This window comes from Meles meles, chromosome 4 (genome assembly GCF_922984935.1).
Source record: "Meles meles chromosome 4, mMelMel3.1 paternal haplotype, whole genome shotgun sequence".
Taxonomy (NCBI): Eukaryota; Metazoa; Chordata; class Mammalia; order Carnivora; family Mustelidae; genus Meles; species Meles meles.
In genome coordinates this window covers 54,497,326-54,516,622 of record NC_060069.1, presented here as the reverse complement: position 1 = coordinate 54,516,622, position 19,297 = coordinate 54,497,326, and the positions used below count along the sequence as shown (strand labels likewise).

Here is a 19,297-nt window from a genome sequence, read left to right as displayed (position 1 = left end):
ACTGTTTTTCTGTGTCTATAGAGGTGATCGCAGTTTTTCTTTTTGCATTTGTTAATATGGTGAATTGTATTGATTAATTTTTGAATGTTAAATCAACCTGGTATACCTGGGACAAAGTCATGTGGTTAAAATATATCGTCTGTTTTATAAGGACATCTGTGTTCATGAGGAATGATGATCTGTTTTCTTGTAATGTCTTTAATGTCTTATAATGTCTTTCTTGTAATGTAATGTAGTTCTGGGATTGGTGTAGTCCTGGCTTCATAGAATTCTTTGTGAATTATTCCCTGCTCTTCAACTTTATGGAAGAGTTTGTATAGAATTGGCATTGTTTCTTCCTTAAATGTTTAAGAGACTTTGCCATTGAAAGTATCAAGGCCTTGGGTTTTCTTTGTAGGGAGGTTTTTAACTACCAGTGCAAATTTTTAGGAGGTTATATATTTTTTCTATATTGGGAAAAAATTGCTCATGACATTATAATTACCCTTTTTATGCCTGGAGAATCTGTAGTGATGTCATCTTGTCATTTTTACTTGGTTAATTTCTAATTTAATTCCATTGTGGTCAGAAAACATACTTCATATGACTTCAATCTTTTTAAATTTGGAACTTGTTTTATGGCCTAAAATACATAACCTATCTTAGTGAATGTTCTGTGTACTTGAGAAAAATGTGTATTTTGATGCTTTTGGATGGAGTGTTCTAAAAATACAAATTTATAGACTTATTTAAGGCCATCAATTCAATATGTATCACTTTCATTATTGTCTTCATATGTAATCTTCAACTTTGGTATTCTTTCTTTGAAGAGTTTTAGAGAAGGTTTATTTTTTTTTCTTTTTTTTTTTCTTTAAATTTATTTTTTTCAGCATAACAGTATTCAGTGTTTTTGCACAACACCCAGTGCTCCATGCAATTCGTGCCCTCCCTATTACCCACCACCTGTTCCCCCAACCTCCCACCCCCCAACCCTTCAAAACCCTCAGGTTGTTTTTCAGGGTCCATAGTCTCTTATGGTTCGCCTCCCCTTCCAATTTTTTTTTTTTTTTAATAAACATATAATGTATTTTTATCCCCAAGGGTACAGGTCTGTGAATTGCCAGGTTTACACACTTCACAGCAGTCACGATAGCACATACCCTCCCCGATGTCCATAACCCCCTCCCTCTCTCCCAACCCCCAGCAACCCCAGTTTGTTTTGTGAGATTAAGAGTCATTTATGGTTTGTCTCCCTCCCAATCCCATCTTGTTTCATTTATTCTTCTCCTATCCCCCTAACCCCCATGTTGCATCTCCATGTCCTCATATCAGGGAGATCATATGATAGTTGTCTTTCTCTGATTGACTTATTTCACTAAGCATGATACGCTCTAGTTCCATCCACGTCGTCGCAAATGGCAAGATTTCATTTCTTTTGATGGCTGCATAGTATTCCATTGTGTATATATACCACTTCTTCTTTATCCATTCATCTGTTGATGGACATCTAGGTTCTTTCCATAGTTTGGCTATTGTAGACATTGCTGCTATAAACATTCGGGTACACGTGCCCCTTTGGATCACTGTGTTTGTATCTTTAGGGTAAATACCCAGTAGTGCAATTGCTGGGTCATAGGGTAGTTCTATTTTCAACATTTTGAGGAACCTCCATGCTGTTTTCCAGAGTGGTTGCACCAGCTTGCATTCCCACCAACAGTGTAGGAGGGTTCCCCTTTCTCCGCATCCTCGCCAGCATCTGTCATTTCCTGACTTGTTAATTTTAGCCATTCTGACTGGTGTGAGGTGATATCTCATTGTGGTTTTGATTTGTATTTCCCTGATGCCGAGTGATGTGGAGCACTTTTTCATGTGTCTGTTGGCCATCTGGATGTCTTCTTTGCAGAAATGTCTGTTCATGTCCTCTGCCCATTTCTTGATTGGATTGTTTGTTCTTTGGGTGTTGAGTTTGCTAAGTTCCTTATAGATTTTGGATACTAGCCCTTTATCTGATATGTCGTTTGCAAATATCTTCTCCCATTCTGTCAGTTGTCTTTTGGTTTTGTTAACTGTTTCCTTTGCTGTGCAAAAGCTTTTGATCTTGATGAAATCCCAATAGTTCATTTTTGCCCTTGCTTCCCTTGCCTTTGCCGATGTTCCTAGGAAGATGTTGCTGCGGTGGAGGTCGAAGAGGTTGCTGCCTGCGTTCTCCTCAAGGATTTTGAAGGATTCCTTTCTCACATTGAGGTCCTTCATCCATTTTGAGTCTATTTTCGTGTGTGGTGTAAGGAAGTGGTCTAATTTCATTTTTCTGCACGTGGGTGTCCAATTTTCCCAGCACCATTTATTGAAGAGGCTGTCTTTTTCCATTGGACATTCTTTCCTGCTTTGTCGAAGATTAGTTGACCATAGTGTTGAGGGTCTATTTCTGGGCTCTCTATTCTGTTCCATTGATCTATGTGTCTGTTTTCGTGCCAGTACCATGCTGTCTTGATGATGACAGCTTTGTAATAGAGCTTGAAGTCCGGAATTGTGATGCCACCAACTTTGGCTTTCTTTTTCAATATTCCTTTGGCTATTCGAGGTCTTTTCTGGTTCCATATAAATTTTAGGATTATTTGTTCCATTTCTTTGAAAAAAATGGATGGTATTTTGATAGGGATTGCATTAAATGTGTAGATTGCTTTAGGTAGCATAGACATTTTCACAATATTTATTCTTCCAATCCAGGAGCATGGAACATTTTTCCATTTCTTTGTGTCTTCCTCAGTTTCTTTCATGAGTACTTTATAGTTTTCTGCGTATTGATTCTTAGCCTCTTTGGTTAGGTTTATTCCTAGGTATCTTATAGTTTTGGGTGCAATTGTAAATGGGATTGACTCCTTAATTTCTTTCTTCTGTCTTGTTGTTGGTGTAGAGAAATGCAACTGATTTCTGTGCATTGATTTTATATCCTGACACTTTACTGAATTCCTGTACAAGTTCTAGCAGTTTTGGAGTGGAGTCTTTTGGGTTTTCCACATATAGTATCATATCATCTGCGAAGAGTGATAGTTTGACTTCTTTGCTGATTTGGATTCCTTTAATTTCTTTTTGTTGTCTGATTGCTGAGGCTAGGACTTCTAGTACTATGTTGAATAGCAGTGGTGATAATGGACATCCCTGCCGTGTTCCTGACCTTAACGGAAAAGCTTTCAGTTTTTCTCCATTGAGAATGATATTTGCGGAGGGTTTTTCATAGATGGCTTTGATAATATTGAGGTATGTGCCCTCTATCCCAACACTTTGTAGAGTTTTGATCAGGAAGGGATGCTGTACTTTGTCAAATGCTTTTCAGCATCTATTGAGAGTATCATATGGTTCTTGTTCTTTCTTTTATTAATGTGTTGTATCACATTGATTGATTTGCGGATGTTGAACCAACCCTGCAGCCCTGGAATAAATCCCACTTGATCGTGGTGAATAATCCTTTTAATGTACTGTTGAATCCTATTGGCTAGTATTTTGGTGAGAATTTTTGCATCTGTGTTCATCAAGGATATTGGTCTGTAGTTCTCTTTTTTGGTGGGATCCTTGTCTGGTTTTGGGATCAAAGTGATGCTGGCCTCATAAAATGAGTTTGGAAGTTTTCCTTCCATTTCTATTTTTTGGAACAGTTTCAGGAGAATAGGAATTAGTTCTTCTTTAAATGTTTGGTAGAATTCCCCTGGGAAGCTGTCTGGCCCTGGGCTTTTGTTTGTTTGGAGATTTTTTTTTTTTTAAGGTTTTATTTATTTATTTGACAGAGATCACAAGTAGACAGAGAGGCAGGCAGAGAGAGAGAGGGAAGCAGGCTCCCCGCTTAGCAGAGAGCCCGACGTGGGACTCGATCCCAGTACCCTGAGATCATGACCTGAGCCGAAGGCAGCGGCTTAACCCACTGAGCCACCCAGGAGCCCCTGTTTGGAGATTTTTGATAACTGTTTCAATCTCCTTACTGGTTATGGGCCTGTTCAGGTTTTCTATTTCTTCCTGGTTCAGTTGTGGTAGTTTATATGTCTCTAGGACTGCATCCATTTCTTCCAGATTGTCAAATTTGTTGGCGTAGAGTTGCTCATAGTATGTTCTTATAATTGTCTGTATTTCTTTGATGTTAGTTGTGATCTCTGCTCTTTCATTCATGATTTTATTTATTTGGGTCCTTTCTCTTTTCTTTTTGATGAGTCTGGCCAGGGGTTTATCAATCTTATTGATTCTTTCAAAGAACCAGCTCCTAGTTTCATTGATTTTTTTCTATTGTTTTTTTGGTTTCTATTTCATTGATTTCAGCTCTGATCTTTATGATTTCTCTTCTCCTGCTGGGTTTAGGGTTTCTTTCTTGTTCTTTCTCCAGCTCCTTCAGGTGTAGGGTTAGGTTGTGTACTTGAGACCTTTCTTGTTTCTTGAGAAAGGCTTGTACCGCTATATACTTTCCTCTCAGGACTGCCTTTGCTGTGTCCCACAGATTTTGAACCATTGTGTTTTCATTATCATTTGTTTCTATGAATTTTTTCAATTCTTCTTTAATTTCCTGGTTGACCCATTCATTCTTTAGAAGGATGCTGTTTAGTCTCCATGTATTTGGGTTCTTTCCAAATTTCCTCTTGTGATTGAGTTCTAGCTTCAGAGCATTGTGGTCTGAAAATATGCAGGGAATGATCCCAATCTTTTGATACCAGTTGAGACCTGATTTAGGACCCAGGATGTGATCTATTCTGGAGAATGTTCCATGTGCACTAGAGAAGAATGTGTATTCTGTTGCTTTGGGATGAAATGTTCTGAATATATCTGTGATGTCCATCTGGTCCAGTGTGTCATTTAAGGCCTTTGTTTCCTTGTTGATCTTTTGCTTGGATGATCTGTCCATTTCAGTGAGGGGAGTGTTAAAGTCCCCTACTATTATTGTATTATTATTGATGTGTTTCTTTGATTTTGTTATTAATTGGTTTATATAGTTGGCTGCTCCCACGTTAGGGGCATAGATATTTAAAATTGTTAGATCTTCTTGTTGGACAGACCCTTTGAGTATGATATAGTGTCCTTCCTCATCTCTTATTATAGTTTTTGGCTTAAAGTCTAATTGATCTGATATAAGGATTGCCACCCCAGCTTTCTTCTGATGCCCATTAGCATGGTAAATTGTTTTCCACCCCCTCACTTTAAATCTGGAGGTATCTTCACGTCTAAGATGGGTTTCTTGTAGGCACCATACTGATGGGTTTTGTTTTTTTATCCATTCTGACACCCTATGTCTTTTGATTGGGGCATTTAGCCCATTAACATTCAGGGTAACTATTGAGAGATATGAATTTAGTGCCATTATTAGCCTGTTAGGTGACTGTTACTGTATATTGTCTCTGTACCTTTCTGATCTACTACTTTTAGGCTCTCTCTTTGCTTAGAGGACCCCTTTCAATATTTCCTGTAGAGCTGGTTTGGTGTTTGCAAATTCTTTCAGTTTTTGCTTGTCCTGGAAGCTTTTTATCTCTCCTTCTATTTTCAATGATAGCCTAGCTGGATAGAGTATTCTTGGCTGCATGTTTTTCTCATTGAGTGCTCTGAATATATCATGCCAGCTCTTTCTGGCCTGCCAGGTCTCTGTGGATAAGTCTGCTGCCAATCTAATATTTTGACCAGTGTATGTTATAGACTTCTTTTCCCGGGCTACTTTCAGGATTTTCTCTTTGTCACTAAGACTTGTAAATTTTACTATTAGGTGACGGGGTGTGGACCTATTCTTGTTGACTTTGAGGGGGGTTCTCTGTACCTCCTGGATTTTGATGCTTGTTCCCTTTGCCATATTAGGGAAATTCTCTCCAATAATTCTCTCCAATAGACCTTCTGCTCCCCTCTCTGTTTCTTCTTCTTCTGGAATCCCAATTATTCTAATGTTGTTTCGTCTTATGGTGTCACTTATCTCTAGAATTCTCCCCTCGTGGTCCAGTAGCTGTTTGTCCCTCTTTTGCTCCGCTTCTTTATTCTCTGTCATTTGGTCTTCTATATCACTAATTCTTTCTTCTGTCTCATTTATCCTAGCAGTGAGAGCTTCCATTTTTGATTGCACCTCATTAATAGCTTTTTTGATTTCAACTTGGTTCTTTAATTTCTCCAGAAAGGGCTTTTATATCTCCAGAGAGGGTTTCTCTAATATCTTCCATGCCTTTTCCGAGCCCGGCTAGAACCTTCAGAATCGTCATTCTGAACTCTTGATCTGACATATTACCAATGTCTGTGTTGATTAGGTCCCTAGCCTTCGGTACTGCCTCTTGTTCTTTTGTTTGTGGTGATTTTTTCCGCCTTGTCATTTTGTCCAGATAAGAGGATATGAAGGATCAAATAAAATACTAAAAGGGTCACAAAGACCCCAGAAAAATGCTCTGTAACCAAATCAGAAGAGACCCCAAATTGTGGGGGGGAGAAAGGGGATAAAAAGAGGTTCAGGAAAAAAAAGAAAAAAATTTTAAAAATAAAACAAAGAAAAAATATACATTTTAGATAAACTAGTCAAAAAACGTTAAAAAAGAAAAGGGTAAAAGTTTTAAAAAATCTAGCAGAAGAAGAAAAAAAAATTGAAAAAAGAAAAAAAAAAATGAATTAATCGCAAGACTAAGGAATCATGGGGAGAAAGCCATGAGTTCCGTGCTTTGCTTTCTCCTCGTCTGGATTTCCGCTGCTGTCTTAGGAATTGAACCTGCTTTCCTTGATAGATGAACTTTGTCCTGGCTGGATATTTTGTTGATCTTCTGGGGGAGGGGCCTGTTGTAGTGACTCTCAAGTGTCTTTGCCCGATGCGGGATTGCAACGCCCTTACGGTCCAGACTAAATAATCCGCTTGGGTTCGCTTTTGGTAGCTTCTGTTCCCTGAACGCTTTCCGTAGAGTTCCGGAGGACAGGAATGAAAATGGCGGCCTCCTAGTCTCCGGCCCCGAGGAGCCGAGAGCCCGGGGCCCCACTCCTCAGTGCGCCCCCAGAGGACAGCACCCAATCACTCCCGTATCCCCAGCTTCTAGTTGCGCTCCGAGCTCACCCAGCCTGCAACCAGTTCAAGGTAACCCCGAGCTGAGAGCTCAGTCCTCGGCTCTGTCTCTGTAGCCGGCTTCTCCGTTCTAATACCTGCGAGCTCTGCGACACTCCCACACCCCCGATCCTTCTGTGACCCTGCGGGACTGGGGGCCACACTGACCCAGAGGCTTCACCCCGGTTTAGCCTCTGGAGCAATGTCCCTCAGTGGAACAGACTTTTAAAAGTCCTGATTTTGTGCTCCGTTGCTCTGCCGCTTTCCAGGAGCCGGCCCCTCCCCCCGCGGTCTATCTTCCCGTCGTTTTAGATTCACTTCTCTGCCAGTCCTACCTTTCAGAAAGTGGTTGATTTTCTGTTTCTAGAATTGCTGTTCTTCCTCTCTTCGATCTCCTGTTGGATTTGTAGGTGTTTGCAATGTTTAGATAAGGTATCGAGCTGATCTCCTGCTACTTGATGTAGTCTCAGCCTGCTACTTTTCCGCCATCTTGACTCCTCCGAGAAGGTTTATTTTTAAGTGGAAAGGGTACCTTATTTTCTGATAGGTGATTGCTTTCTGGTTTTATTGTATCATGATCAGATAATGTTGTGTGTACTATCTTTGGGAGTTTATTTGGATTTTCTTTGTGGCTCAAGGTATGTAGTTTTCATTAGTGTTCAGTGAGCATTTGAAATATAGTGCTTTGTGTGTATTCACAGAGAATAGTTCATTATCAGATTTTCTACAGATCTTTTAAATCGTTGCTCATTGTTCTCCACCTGATTTCTCATGGACAGTGAGAAGTAAAGTGCCTTTTGGATTGTGTTCTTTTCTCTATTTTTCCTTCCATCTTGTGCTTTATGAATGTTAGCATTGTATAATTTAGTATGTACTATTAGAGTAATTTAGCCTATAGAAATAGGAAGTTTATCTTCATTATGATTTATTTATTCATGTAATTGCCCTTTTAGCCTGAATTTTACTTTATCTGATAGAAATATCACACCTTTGATTTTTCTTTGCTTGGTGTACTTTTGCCTATTCTTTTACTTTCACTCTTTCTGGATCACTTTGTATTTGTATTTGTATTTGTTTACTACATAGAGCTGGGGGTTTACTTTTTTGAGACATCAAATTTTTGCTTTTCTCAGCAAAGATACTAAAAATTCTTAAGATTTTTAAGGGAGGTAAGCCAAATGTATTTTCTTTTTATATTTTTAAGGAAGCCTTTAACCACTTTCTCTATTTCTTATTTGTGCATGTACTTCTGATAATTGGGAATGTGTATTTAATTCCAATGATTACCTTTAGGATTAGCTAAAAGTGTAGTTCCCCATGCAGTGATTAAAAATTAGCATACCTTTTCTTCTTCCTCTCACCTCAACCCCTTCTTCATTACCACATTTTAACCATTATCTGAGCATTTGCTCTTGGAGTGTTAAAACAGGCTTTTAATTCCAGTTTTAATTGTGAGCTTTAAAGGATATCTTTTGACTACCACCTTATAGATGAAGCCAGTGAATCTTTTCTACCTCCCACCTTCTTTCCTTTCTCCTCCCAGTTTGTCTTAATATAGATCTTTTACTCATCGTCAGAGGATATCAGTTTGTTTTACTTTTGCTGTTACCTTTTTTTTTTTTTTTTTTTAAAGATGTAGTTCGTGCTGATCACCATTGCTTTTGCTATGGTCTCCCTGGCCATTTCGTAGTTGCTGAAGCTGTTTCATGAAGAAAGGTTCAGGAAATCAATATTCTTTGAGTTGTTAAGTCTTCAAATTGTTGGACTCTAGCTTTTATATTGAAAAACATTTTGGCTTTTCTTACGGATCTTGAAGATACTGCCCTCTGACATTCTGGCATTGAATACCACTGTGGGGGAAATCATAAGCTTGGCACATGTTTTCCTCCCTTTCATAACTGGCCTATCATTTCTTCTGGCTATCTCTTTACTTGTTGGAATCCAGTAACTTTACTGCACTGGGTCTCAGTGTAACCATTTTAAGGCCATTTTTGTCTATAATATATGATGTGTTCTTTCGATATCTAAATTTAAGTCTTTCTCGCTCTCTCTTTTTTGTTGTTGTTGTTTTTGTTGTTTTGTTGTTTTGTTTTTTTTTTACTTTCAGGAAAGTTTTCTTGAGTTGTATCTTGAACTGTTTGTTCAATTGCACTGCTGGAGTTTTCTTGTTCAGGAATTCCAGTTATACATATATTGGTGTTTTCTGTTTCTTTTCCTCCCTCTTCCTCCCGTGACCCCTTCCCTCCCCCTCTTCCTTCCTCTTCTTTCTCTCCCTCCGTTCTCCTCACATACCACCAAGTACTGCCTTTACCACTCAGTTGTCTGTAAGCTGGATGTCACCGATCACTGTACTTACTGTTTAATCAGGAACATAAAACACCGACTTATTAAAGGTACCAATGATATTCAAATTTCTAAGTCCAATAAACACTTTCCAGATCTTATCCATCCTCAGTGCTGTATTAAAGAGTGACAGTCACCTTTCCTTTTTGAAGCTCTGTGTCCTTTAGCTATCTGTAACTGTGTGCCCTTTTGATTTTTATACCTTTGTGATCAGTCTTGAGTTGGATTTTGTTTCTATCCTCTGACCATAGTGTAGCTCTTAGTCTTAGGATAGTTCATTGTCCACTGGTTTCTAGCTCTGTTTGTTATCCCAGGACAAGTTTATTCATATACATTGTTTCCATAATTCTTTTTTTTTTTTTAACTAAAAAATTTTTTTAAAAAAGTAATCTCTACCTCAGCATGGGGCTCAAACTCACAGCCCCGGGATCAAGAGTTGCATGCTCTACTGACAGAGTCAGGCCAGGCACTCCTAGAAATCTATAATTCTAAGCCTGATGTTTTAAATTACTCAGTTTCTTATAATTCAGCATCTAAGTAAAGATGTTCCTAAAATCTGCCATAGTCTAAACTGCACTTAGTTTCTGTCTTCTAACACTTCTACCTATGCTCTTTATTTCATTTTGTGACATCTTCATTCAGCTGTCACTTAAGCTAGAAGCTTGGGAGTTATCATAGACTCCTTCCTGTCCTGTCCAGCCCACAACCAATCTGTCACCAAGCTCAGGTTTTCCTTTATAAATAGCTCTTAATTCTGTCTGCTGTTTTAGATCTACCGTCACTACCCTAGTTTAGTCCCCATTTCACTTTGACTGCTGTAATAGCCTTCTCCCTTCAGTCTTGGTTTTCCAAATATTCCATCATAAAATCACTATAGTGATCTGTGCTTAATGTATGAATCTGATGATTTCAGTCTCGATTTCTCTCTAGTAAGTGGATCCTTAGTACTTAGTACTAGGCCAAGCACTTCTTTAATTTTTGCATTTAGTAATTTTAAATATATTTAATAGTTTCTCATAATACTTGAAGTTTTAAGAGTCTACCTCTGCTGTTTGTAGTTTCTGCTGATGTTTACTCATGGTGCATTATTTCATGTGGTGCTTTAAAATTTTTTGTTTAGAACACATTTTCAGTAGGTCTTTATCAGTAGAACTTATTTTGCCTGTGTTAAGTACTGTCTCCAGAGAAATTTTGAATTTGCTTCTCTTTTAAGTGCCCCAGGAGTATCCTTTCTCAGAATCATCTTTTATGTTCATTTCTTCCTTGACTTTTCCTGTCCTAAGGAGACAGTGTAAATTCAAATCTCAAATCCACCTACAAACAGGATATTGATTATAGATTCTCACAGAATACAGATTTACCCCCACTGAATCCAAGCTAAGACAGTCTTTCTTGTCCTCTTCCTAGGCTTTTAGGCAGATCTCCCTCACCCCCTTTCCTTTCACTAAGGATGCAGCTTTTCAGGAATCCTGGTTTTAGGAAGATAGTTGTTTCAGTCTTTTAAGTTGCAAGCATCTAAGGTCTCAGCTTCTTTCTGACATTAAAATCCAAGCTCTTAATGTGACCAACAAATATATAAGACAATCTCAGTGACAGCTTAACGTTTATTGCTTTGGTTTTCAGTTCCCTTTTCATTTTTAGAATCGTATTGCCCTTACTTTCTTAGGAACTCAGCCATGTTTTGTAAGGAATTTTAATTAAATATCTAGGGAGATTTTTTTTCTCTCCAGATTATCTGGCCCACTGTATTCTCACACAGGGTTGACACTTGCTGTAACTCGAACACTTGTCACATAATTTTTTCACATAACCTAACACTTTTCAATTATTTTAGTTCTGTTTTTGAAGACTCACAACAAGATTTAAAATCTTACTTAAAGAACTATTGGTGACTAAAGGAAGCAAACTGGTCATGTATAACCTCATAATTGTTTCAGGATTATAGGTCAAATAGTAAGGGTTCCTTGGTTTTATTTGTTTTGTCAAACAAGTATTAGCGTGTAGTATTCTCTTCTTCACATAGTTCCTTCTCCCCTGGTGGTATTTTTTCCCTGCCTAGAACTTAGGCCTTCTAGGATTTTTTTTTTTTTTTTAAAGGAAACCATTTCCCTGCAGCCAGCAGAAAATGAAAGAGTACTACTGAAATCTAATGCTTGGTTACTTGACAATTTCCAGTAATAATAAGCTTCTGTTTCTCTTGAAAAAGGCCAAAATTATGGGTTGCCATTCACTGATACAAGTCTATACAAGGTGAATTTAAAGCAGTCAAAATGTTATGAAACCGAGAAGTTAAATCAACCTTAAAATAGCTGGTTTGGAGGATTGTGACAAAATGCGGACAACCTTAATCACCTGAGCCACCAACAAGACCAACTGTATTCTGTTATCAATTTGATGTATTTTCTTAACATTTTTTTCTTTTCCTTTGCAAATTTTCTTTATAAGGTAGTGAGATAAATGCATAGTTTTCACCTAAAATTTGTTACATTGTTGTAAACTTTGTAAATTTGTAATATCTACATATTTTACTTCAATAGCAAATTTACTTAATGACGTTCCCATGTTATATATTTAATTCCCATTTCTTCCTCTCCTCCCTCTTCTCCTGTTGCTTCTGTTATAGATCTGCAGTGAATACCTTAATGCATTAAACACTTTTTTTCTTAAATGTATTTAGGATAAATTTCCAGCTAGAATTACTAGGTAAAAGTCTTTTCACATTTTTAAGACTTTTGACTCCTAGCGCCAAATTACTTAACAAAAGCATGGTATAAAGTTCTATTCTCCCAACAACTTACCAGTGTCTTAAGCAGACCACTTTGATTATGTTGAACCACGGGTCCATGGGACAGAGGTGTGGTGCTAATGCTTTATGGTTTCTCTTCAGGACATGGTGCCTGTCATCGTTGATTACTGCCTGCTGTTGGAGCGAAAGTAAGTATACACTGCCTGCCAGATTCATTATTTTGAACCCAGATTGTTTCTTGCTTATATTGTAATTTACTGGTATGAAGTCTATGAATTTGGATATGTTTTTTAAGAAAGTTTAATTTACAGAAATTTAATTAACAATTTTCAGTGCATTTATCTACTAAAACTAACTTTTCTAAAATAGATGCTGTGGGTGTATCATCTATGTGTTTGTGTGGCTGGATAGTGGAGGCAAACATAACTTACAGAAGAGCAATCCTACTAAAAGATCTTAGAAGTTAAAGTGTATGATTCATGTCCTGTATATATATCCTCTTCGATGAGCTATCAGTGAAACACAGTTTTACACAGCACCCAAAAAAGGACAAAATTCAGAGTGCTTTTTCTGTTGGTTTTAAAACCTTTTGTTGAAAAGATAGCAGTATTAATAAACTCTTGATTTGGCTTTGTGGGTTTAAATGGTAACAATACAAATTAACCGATCTTTACTAGTTTACAGTTTTTTCACACTTAAAATCATAATAGCTCCTCTCTTGCTAAGAGCCATAACAGCTTTTCGTAACTTGGTTTTCTCTTTACCCCACTTTTCATACTCCCTTCCTTGTTATTTATCTTTTAAAGCAGCTCAATAGTTTATGGATCAGTTTTACATATTTTCTTTAATCTTCATAATTGCTGTGTAAGGTAATGTTTTTCCCATTTCCAGATGAGGAATTTGAAATGTAGAGATGTACTGAATTCTAATAAGTACTGGAATCAGTCCAGATCTTCAAATTGACATAATTATGAGTTAAAATAAAGTACTTAAGACTGAGTTTTGTTTAGATTAAGAAGGCTTACCTTTGTAAAATGGATTATTTCTACCTAGAATGGTACCTGACACAAAATAGCTATTTAGTACCTGATGGATGAATTAATGAAATAATTCTACCTCTTGGTCTGCAGGGTGACTTACAGTTGCTATTGTGGATAGGTGAATACTAATCTCACAGTGGTGTAGAGTTAAAATGGCCACAGTAGTTGTAAGATGAAGGATGATATAGGGGAAATGAAAAAATGGGTTATTTCTTTCAGAAATATTTTGTTTTGTTTCCAAAATATTTCTGTTAAATCTGAAGTGAACCAGAAGTGGCCTTTCATAGCCAGGGTGTTTGTTTATTCTTGTTCAACATTAATATTATTGTTTGAGAAACAGAAAGATTGTAATTATCAAGCGTGGTTGAGAAACTGGATGTTTTAGATGCTGTTTTCTTGATAACTGCATGTTACTATTTTAAACATCAAAGCTAGGGGGAAAAGATGCCATGCCTTTTTTATTTTATAACAGCTATATTGAAATATAATTCAGATACCATAAAATTCAACCTTTCTAAAGTGTATAATTCAGTAGTTTTGTTTTGTTTTTAAAGATTTTATTTATTTGACAGACAGAAATCACAAGTAGGCAGAGAGGCAGGCAGAGAGAGAGGAGGAAGCAGGCTCCCCGCCACGCAGAAAGCCTGATGCGAGGCTCGATCCCAGGACCCCCGGATCATGACCTGAGCCGAAGGCAGAGGCTTTAACCCACTGAGCCACCCAGGAGCCCCTAATTCAGTAGTTTTTAGTAGATTCACAGAGTTGTACAACCATTACCAGAATTAAGTGCCTTTTTAAAGGAAAGCTTCACAAACTGTGGTACTTATGTCAGAGAATAGAGCATTTTGAACATAATTTCTTAGAGTTCATTTGAACTTTGTCATTACTTTTATAAATAAGGAGAGCAACCCAGATCAACTTTGAGTTTATTAAGTCCAGCTCACATTGATAGGGGATTTATTTACCTGGCTCCAGTTACGTATGTCATTCAGACGGGCAAGTATTAAGGATTAATGCTCTTGCTTCCTTTCTGACAGTCTGAGTTTGTACTTAAAATCAAAGCTTACTTTTTCAGATTTTTAAAATTGCAAAATTGATAATGCACAAAGTGAATTTGGCCATTTTCTCCTTCAATTTGAAGTTATGAATGGTAAACCCCAGATAATGTCTTTAATATGAGCATAAACTTAAAGTGAAGTTATGTAGAAAGAAGACCTCTTTGGCCCTCCATTACTCAGAATGGATTTTGTGTTACAGTGGCTACAGGGTGGCTAAGTTTGAAGCGATAAACAGCAGTTTGAAGTTAAGACTTCAGGAAACAAAGTCAGCACCCTGGCGTATAATTCCTAAATATAGAAAGAAACACAAGAGCTAAACACTTTTTTTTTTTTTTGGTATGTACTTTTCTTTCTTCTTCCTTCCTTGATGATCTAATAAATATTCTCCCAAAATGATGAGAACATGTCTTTGAATTTTTTAATTAATTAATTATTTATTTTTTTGTTAAAGTAGGGATACTAATAGGAGTTGCTGATTTATTTTTCTTGCGTCTTTATTTATAGGCTCTGACTGGTTAAGAAAGAAACATATAGTTTTGGCCATTAACCTTACCCAGCATTACATGCTGCTGTTTGTTACAGGACTGCCTGCTTTGTCATCTTTTATGCTCTGTTGACTGAATTTCTCACTCTTTAATTTTCCTCCCTAGGGTTTTTGGTATTGAACTAAAATATAATTATCTTCCCTAGCATGTTGTTTTTAACAACCCGTTACAGAGTGAAAGTGCTGGCAAATACGGCATTTTCTTTATATTCATTAGAGTTACTTTGTTACTCTTTATCTTTGTTGCAATAAAGTTTCATTAATCTCAGTTTCTTTTACTTGGTTAGTAATTGGTAATCACAAAAATGTGATGGACTATTGATTAAAATGAAACTTACATGAGGAATATGTAACAGAGGGGAAAATGGATATAAAAATTACATTTGTGGAAATAAGGAAAAAATAAATGGGTATGGATTTCCCTCCCAGGATATTGCATATACTGTTTATTGAAAAGTGGCATGTGCTTCTGGTGCATTTGTAGCCAGTTCTCTTAACATCTGTCCCCTTCCAGGACTTCACATGAGGCAAGGATCCAATTCTGCTCCTTCCAGAATCTTTCTTCACCTTTTTGTGGAATTTAGGATAGACCAAACCTGCAGAGGAACCAGCTACCACTTTTCACAAGTGACATGATGCACATATAAGGAGAGAACACATTCAGTAAAAAATGGTCTTAACAGATAAATAGAATTAGCATAGTTCTTTCCTTTTTTTAACGATTTATTTATTCATTTGAGAGAGAGAGAGCACGTGTGTGAGTTGAGGGGGAAGAGCAGAAGGAGAGAATCTTCAAGCAGACTCCCTGCTGAGCACAGAGCCCCAGCAAGGACTCAGTCTCAGGACCTAGGAGGCCATGATCTGAGCACAATCCAAGAGAAGGATGCTCAACTGACTGACGCACCCAGGAAACTAAGCACTTTTTTTTCTTAAACAGCAAAAGGGAATGAATGAATTGGGCGAATGATAATAAAGTAGTACAATGTATGAATGGGAACATGGAAAACATTGAATTTTGTCAGTCATCAGAGAATTAAAAACAGTGTTATTCTTTAATCTGTACTTTTTCAAAAAAAGATTTTATTTATTTGACAGAGAAAGCACAAGCAGGGGGAGCTACAGAGGGAGAGGGAGAAGCAGTCTCCCTACTGAGCAGGAAGCCTGATCCCAGGATCCTGAGATCCTGACCTGAGTCAAAGTCAGACACTTAACCTGCTGAGCCAGCCAGGTGCCCCTCATTTACACTTATTAAATTATCTGGTAGAAAAACCAAACATAATTGTTGGTGAAACTGTACAGTTCTACATTGCTGGTGGCAATATAAATTGGTGCTGTGAAACTTTTTGAAGATGATTTAGTAATACATTTTGAATTGCCACAGAATTTTTCACATCTTTTGACTTAAGGTGAATTTCTAGAAGTAGAATGACTGAGGAATTAAGTCCCCCAAACGGGAAAGACTAGGTAGATGTTCATTGTGGCATCACTCATGACAGTAAAATACTGGAAGTAAGTGATACATCCAACACTACAGGAATACTTAAGTAAATCCTGATGTGTAAATTTGGTGAAACATTGTGAGGCAGACAAAATGGTAAGTTTAAATAGTAGGTAGTATCTTAGAATGATGCTTCTTACATAATGCTACAGAAAGCGGAATTTAGAATTCTCTGATGAGCATAAAATTATTTATGGACTATTTATAGAAGAAATATGGAATAAATATAGAGTATGGTACATTTAGATTAATTTAAAAATTTGTTTCTGCAATAAGATAGATTCTAGATATATTTTTTTAAATGAACATTTTCTCCCTCTTCATCAATAATCACTACCCAAACCCTTGAGGAAGCAAGGGATAAGAACTAGGTAAAGAAATATATTGACTCTGGAGATCAGTTGGGAATATTTAGGTATCAGGAAAGAAGAAAGGATAAATTAGGAATAGTCCTTTTTTTTTTTTTTTTAAGATTTTATTGATTTATTTGACAGAGAGAGCTCACATCTTTACCCCAAGATCAAGAGTTACATGCTGTACTGACTGAGCCAGCTAGGTATCCCTAGGAATAGGTCTTTTTCATATTTTTTCTACTTTGTCATGTTCACTATACTACCCCTGACATCACCATTGTCTTTAAGAAGCAGTGTGGGGTGCCTGGGTGGCTCAGTGGGTTAATAAGCCTCTGCCTTCAGCTCAGGTCATGATCTCAGGGTCCTGGGATCGAGCCCCGAATCAGGCTCTCGAGAAGCTCAGCAGGGAGCCTGCTTCCCCCTCTCTCTCTGCCTGCCCCTCTGTCTACTTGTGATCTCTCTCTCTCTGTCAAATAAATAAAATCTTAAAAAAAAAAAAAAAAAGCAGTGTGCCATAATAGACTCAACAGAGGATTTAGGTCAGAAGGCTGAGTTCAGATTCTGATTCTATCAGTTGTTGGCTATGAGACCTTCTGCAAGTAATTTATTCAGTTTTTCTTGATTGTAAAAATATTGGGGGAATTCATTAAGATACTACATATAAAATGTTTCTCACAATATAAAGCTCTGTGCTAGTATTGTTACTGTTTTTGTTAAACTTGTCAGTTGAAATAGGAAAAAGAGAAACAGACTGAATTTAGTGAATGCTCAGAATATTCCGAAAAGTGTTTTTTCTTTTTCTTTTACAGGGATCTTTTATTTAGCCAAATGTATGACAAACTAAGTGAGAATTCAGTGGCCAAAGGAGTGTTTTTGGAGTGCCTTGAGCCATATATTTTAAGTGATAAATTGGTGGGGATGACCCCACAGGTAATGAAAGACTTGATTGTTCACTTTCAAGATAAAAAGTTAATGGAAAATGTGGAAGCCCTCATTGTACATATGGATATCACCAGCCTAGATATTCAGCAGGTGAGTTTATAGAAAAAACACTAATATACAGAATACACACCATTCCTTTAATGATTATACTTTTCTGACTGATTGGGCCCCACTGTCCCTTCCATCAACCCCATTTATTTACTGAGCACTTTTGGTAAGATGTCTCTTAAACTTGTATTTGTCAATATATTTCTTAGGACTGTTCCTTAATGAAAACAGGATTATGAACTCCTGTGAGTCAAGAGTCTTCTATTTCTTTGACATTCCCCACAGCACCTGGCATAAAGTTACATTTGGTAGTTGTTCAGTAGATGCTTACTGACTGACCCTTCTTCATCTGTTTGTTTGTTCACTAGTACAGTTTTCACCTGCAAGTGAATTTCAACTATGAGTACTCTTGTGTGAATAAGGAGTATTTTTACTTCAGAGTATGATGCCATTTTTCAAAAAGCTACTTTGTGTGTCCAGAGTTGATAACTTTCATGCGTTGAGTTTTGAAATGCATGATATAGTATAAGAAGCAAATTACAGGATGTCTTGGCTTGATCAGCCAGCCCATTGTTTGTAAACATACCTCCAATCTATCTGAGGTCTCCACAATAGGTTTCAGTCTTTAACTGAGGAGCAGTATATACTTTGCCTTAGACATTTCACTCTTAATGCTTGAATTCCATATTAGTCCTAGTGATGGGCATGTTCCTCCTACAGAGGCTCAGAGGTACAAAGATGCTAATAAGGAAGCCCTGTTGAGCTAAAATATGGATGACTTAAAAGATCTTAGGAAGACCAAAAGTAGTAGTTTATTGTTGTTGTTGTTGTTGTTGTTGTTTTAATGTGCAAATTCACATAAAGTAAACAGCTTGGAGAAATGGTTCTTGTTTTCTTCCTGGAAGCTCTTTATGAATGGCTGTGAGTTTGCAAAGTAAAGCCAGATCCTCTTTTATGCATTCCTTACTGCTGTATGGGTATTTAACATAGTTTTCATATCAAGTAATAGTTCCAGTGATTTGAGAACATGCTATCAATCTAGTTTTATTTACCTATCACCCATCACCAGTATAAGAGAAATTTCTCATTTCTTGTCTTCCCAATATTTTTAGCTTTCCCCCAACACTGTATAACTATTCTCTAATTTTTTTTTTTTTTTTTTGGTTAAAACAATTTAAAAAATCTTCTTTTTAGTTTCCCTTCTCTCCATAGGAGGCCTTCTTCCCTGTGGGTTACTGCCCCATGTCACTCTTCCCAGTCACAGCCAGAAGTCTTGACAGCATTGTTTAGGTTGTACTTCCATTTTCCCACATCCTAATAACTTTCCAGGCTTGCTTTCAGTGGAGTCAGCAATGCCCTCCATGTCCACTATTATCAAATCCAATTTTTCACATTTTACTTACTCTTTCTGTAGCATTTGTTTGTTAATTCAAGAAGCATTGATTGTCAGGTTCCGAGGGGCTTCAGTGACCCTAGTAGATAACACTTATCTTCTCAGAGGCTTACGTTTTAGCCCAAAAGTTTGAGAGTAAACAGATAAGGCAGAAGTATAAAAAAATAAGTGATGTTAAAAGTCAGGCAGTATATAGAAAGAGAATGTGAGGCTATCTTAGATTGCTTAACTGCAGAAAATTTTCTTGAGGAGGTAACATTGAGTCTGAAATCCAAATGACAAGAAGAAATCAGTAATGCAGAGGAATCTTGGACAAGATTGTT

The 19,297-nt window shown here is 37.2% G+C and overlaps 1 protein-coding gene across 5 annotated transcripts in view; it reads left to right on the top strand.

Moving 5' to 3' along the window:
- The window catches only part of VPS8 (VPS8 subunit of CORVET complex), a 270,200-nt gene that overhangs the window by 79,796 nt on the left and 171,107 nt on the right, over positions 1 to 19,297 (top strand). For 4 of the 5 annotated variants that reach the window (XM_046002698.1, XM_046002699.1, XM_046002696.1 and 1 more), the window contains 2 exons: positions 12,240 to 12,286; positions 17,401 to 17,623. In XM_046002698.1, coding sequence (XP_045858654.1) covers positions 12,240 to 12,286; positions 17,401 to 17,623 — 270 coding nt within the window. Of the gene's footprint in view, positions 1 to 12,224; positions 12,287 to 17,400; positions 17,624 to 19,297 lie in introns of those variants that run through there. The other variant, XM_046002701.1, reaches the window with a different exon arrangement.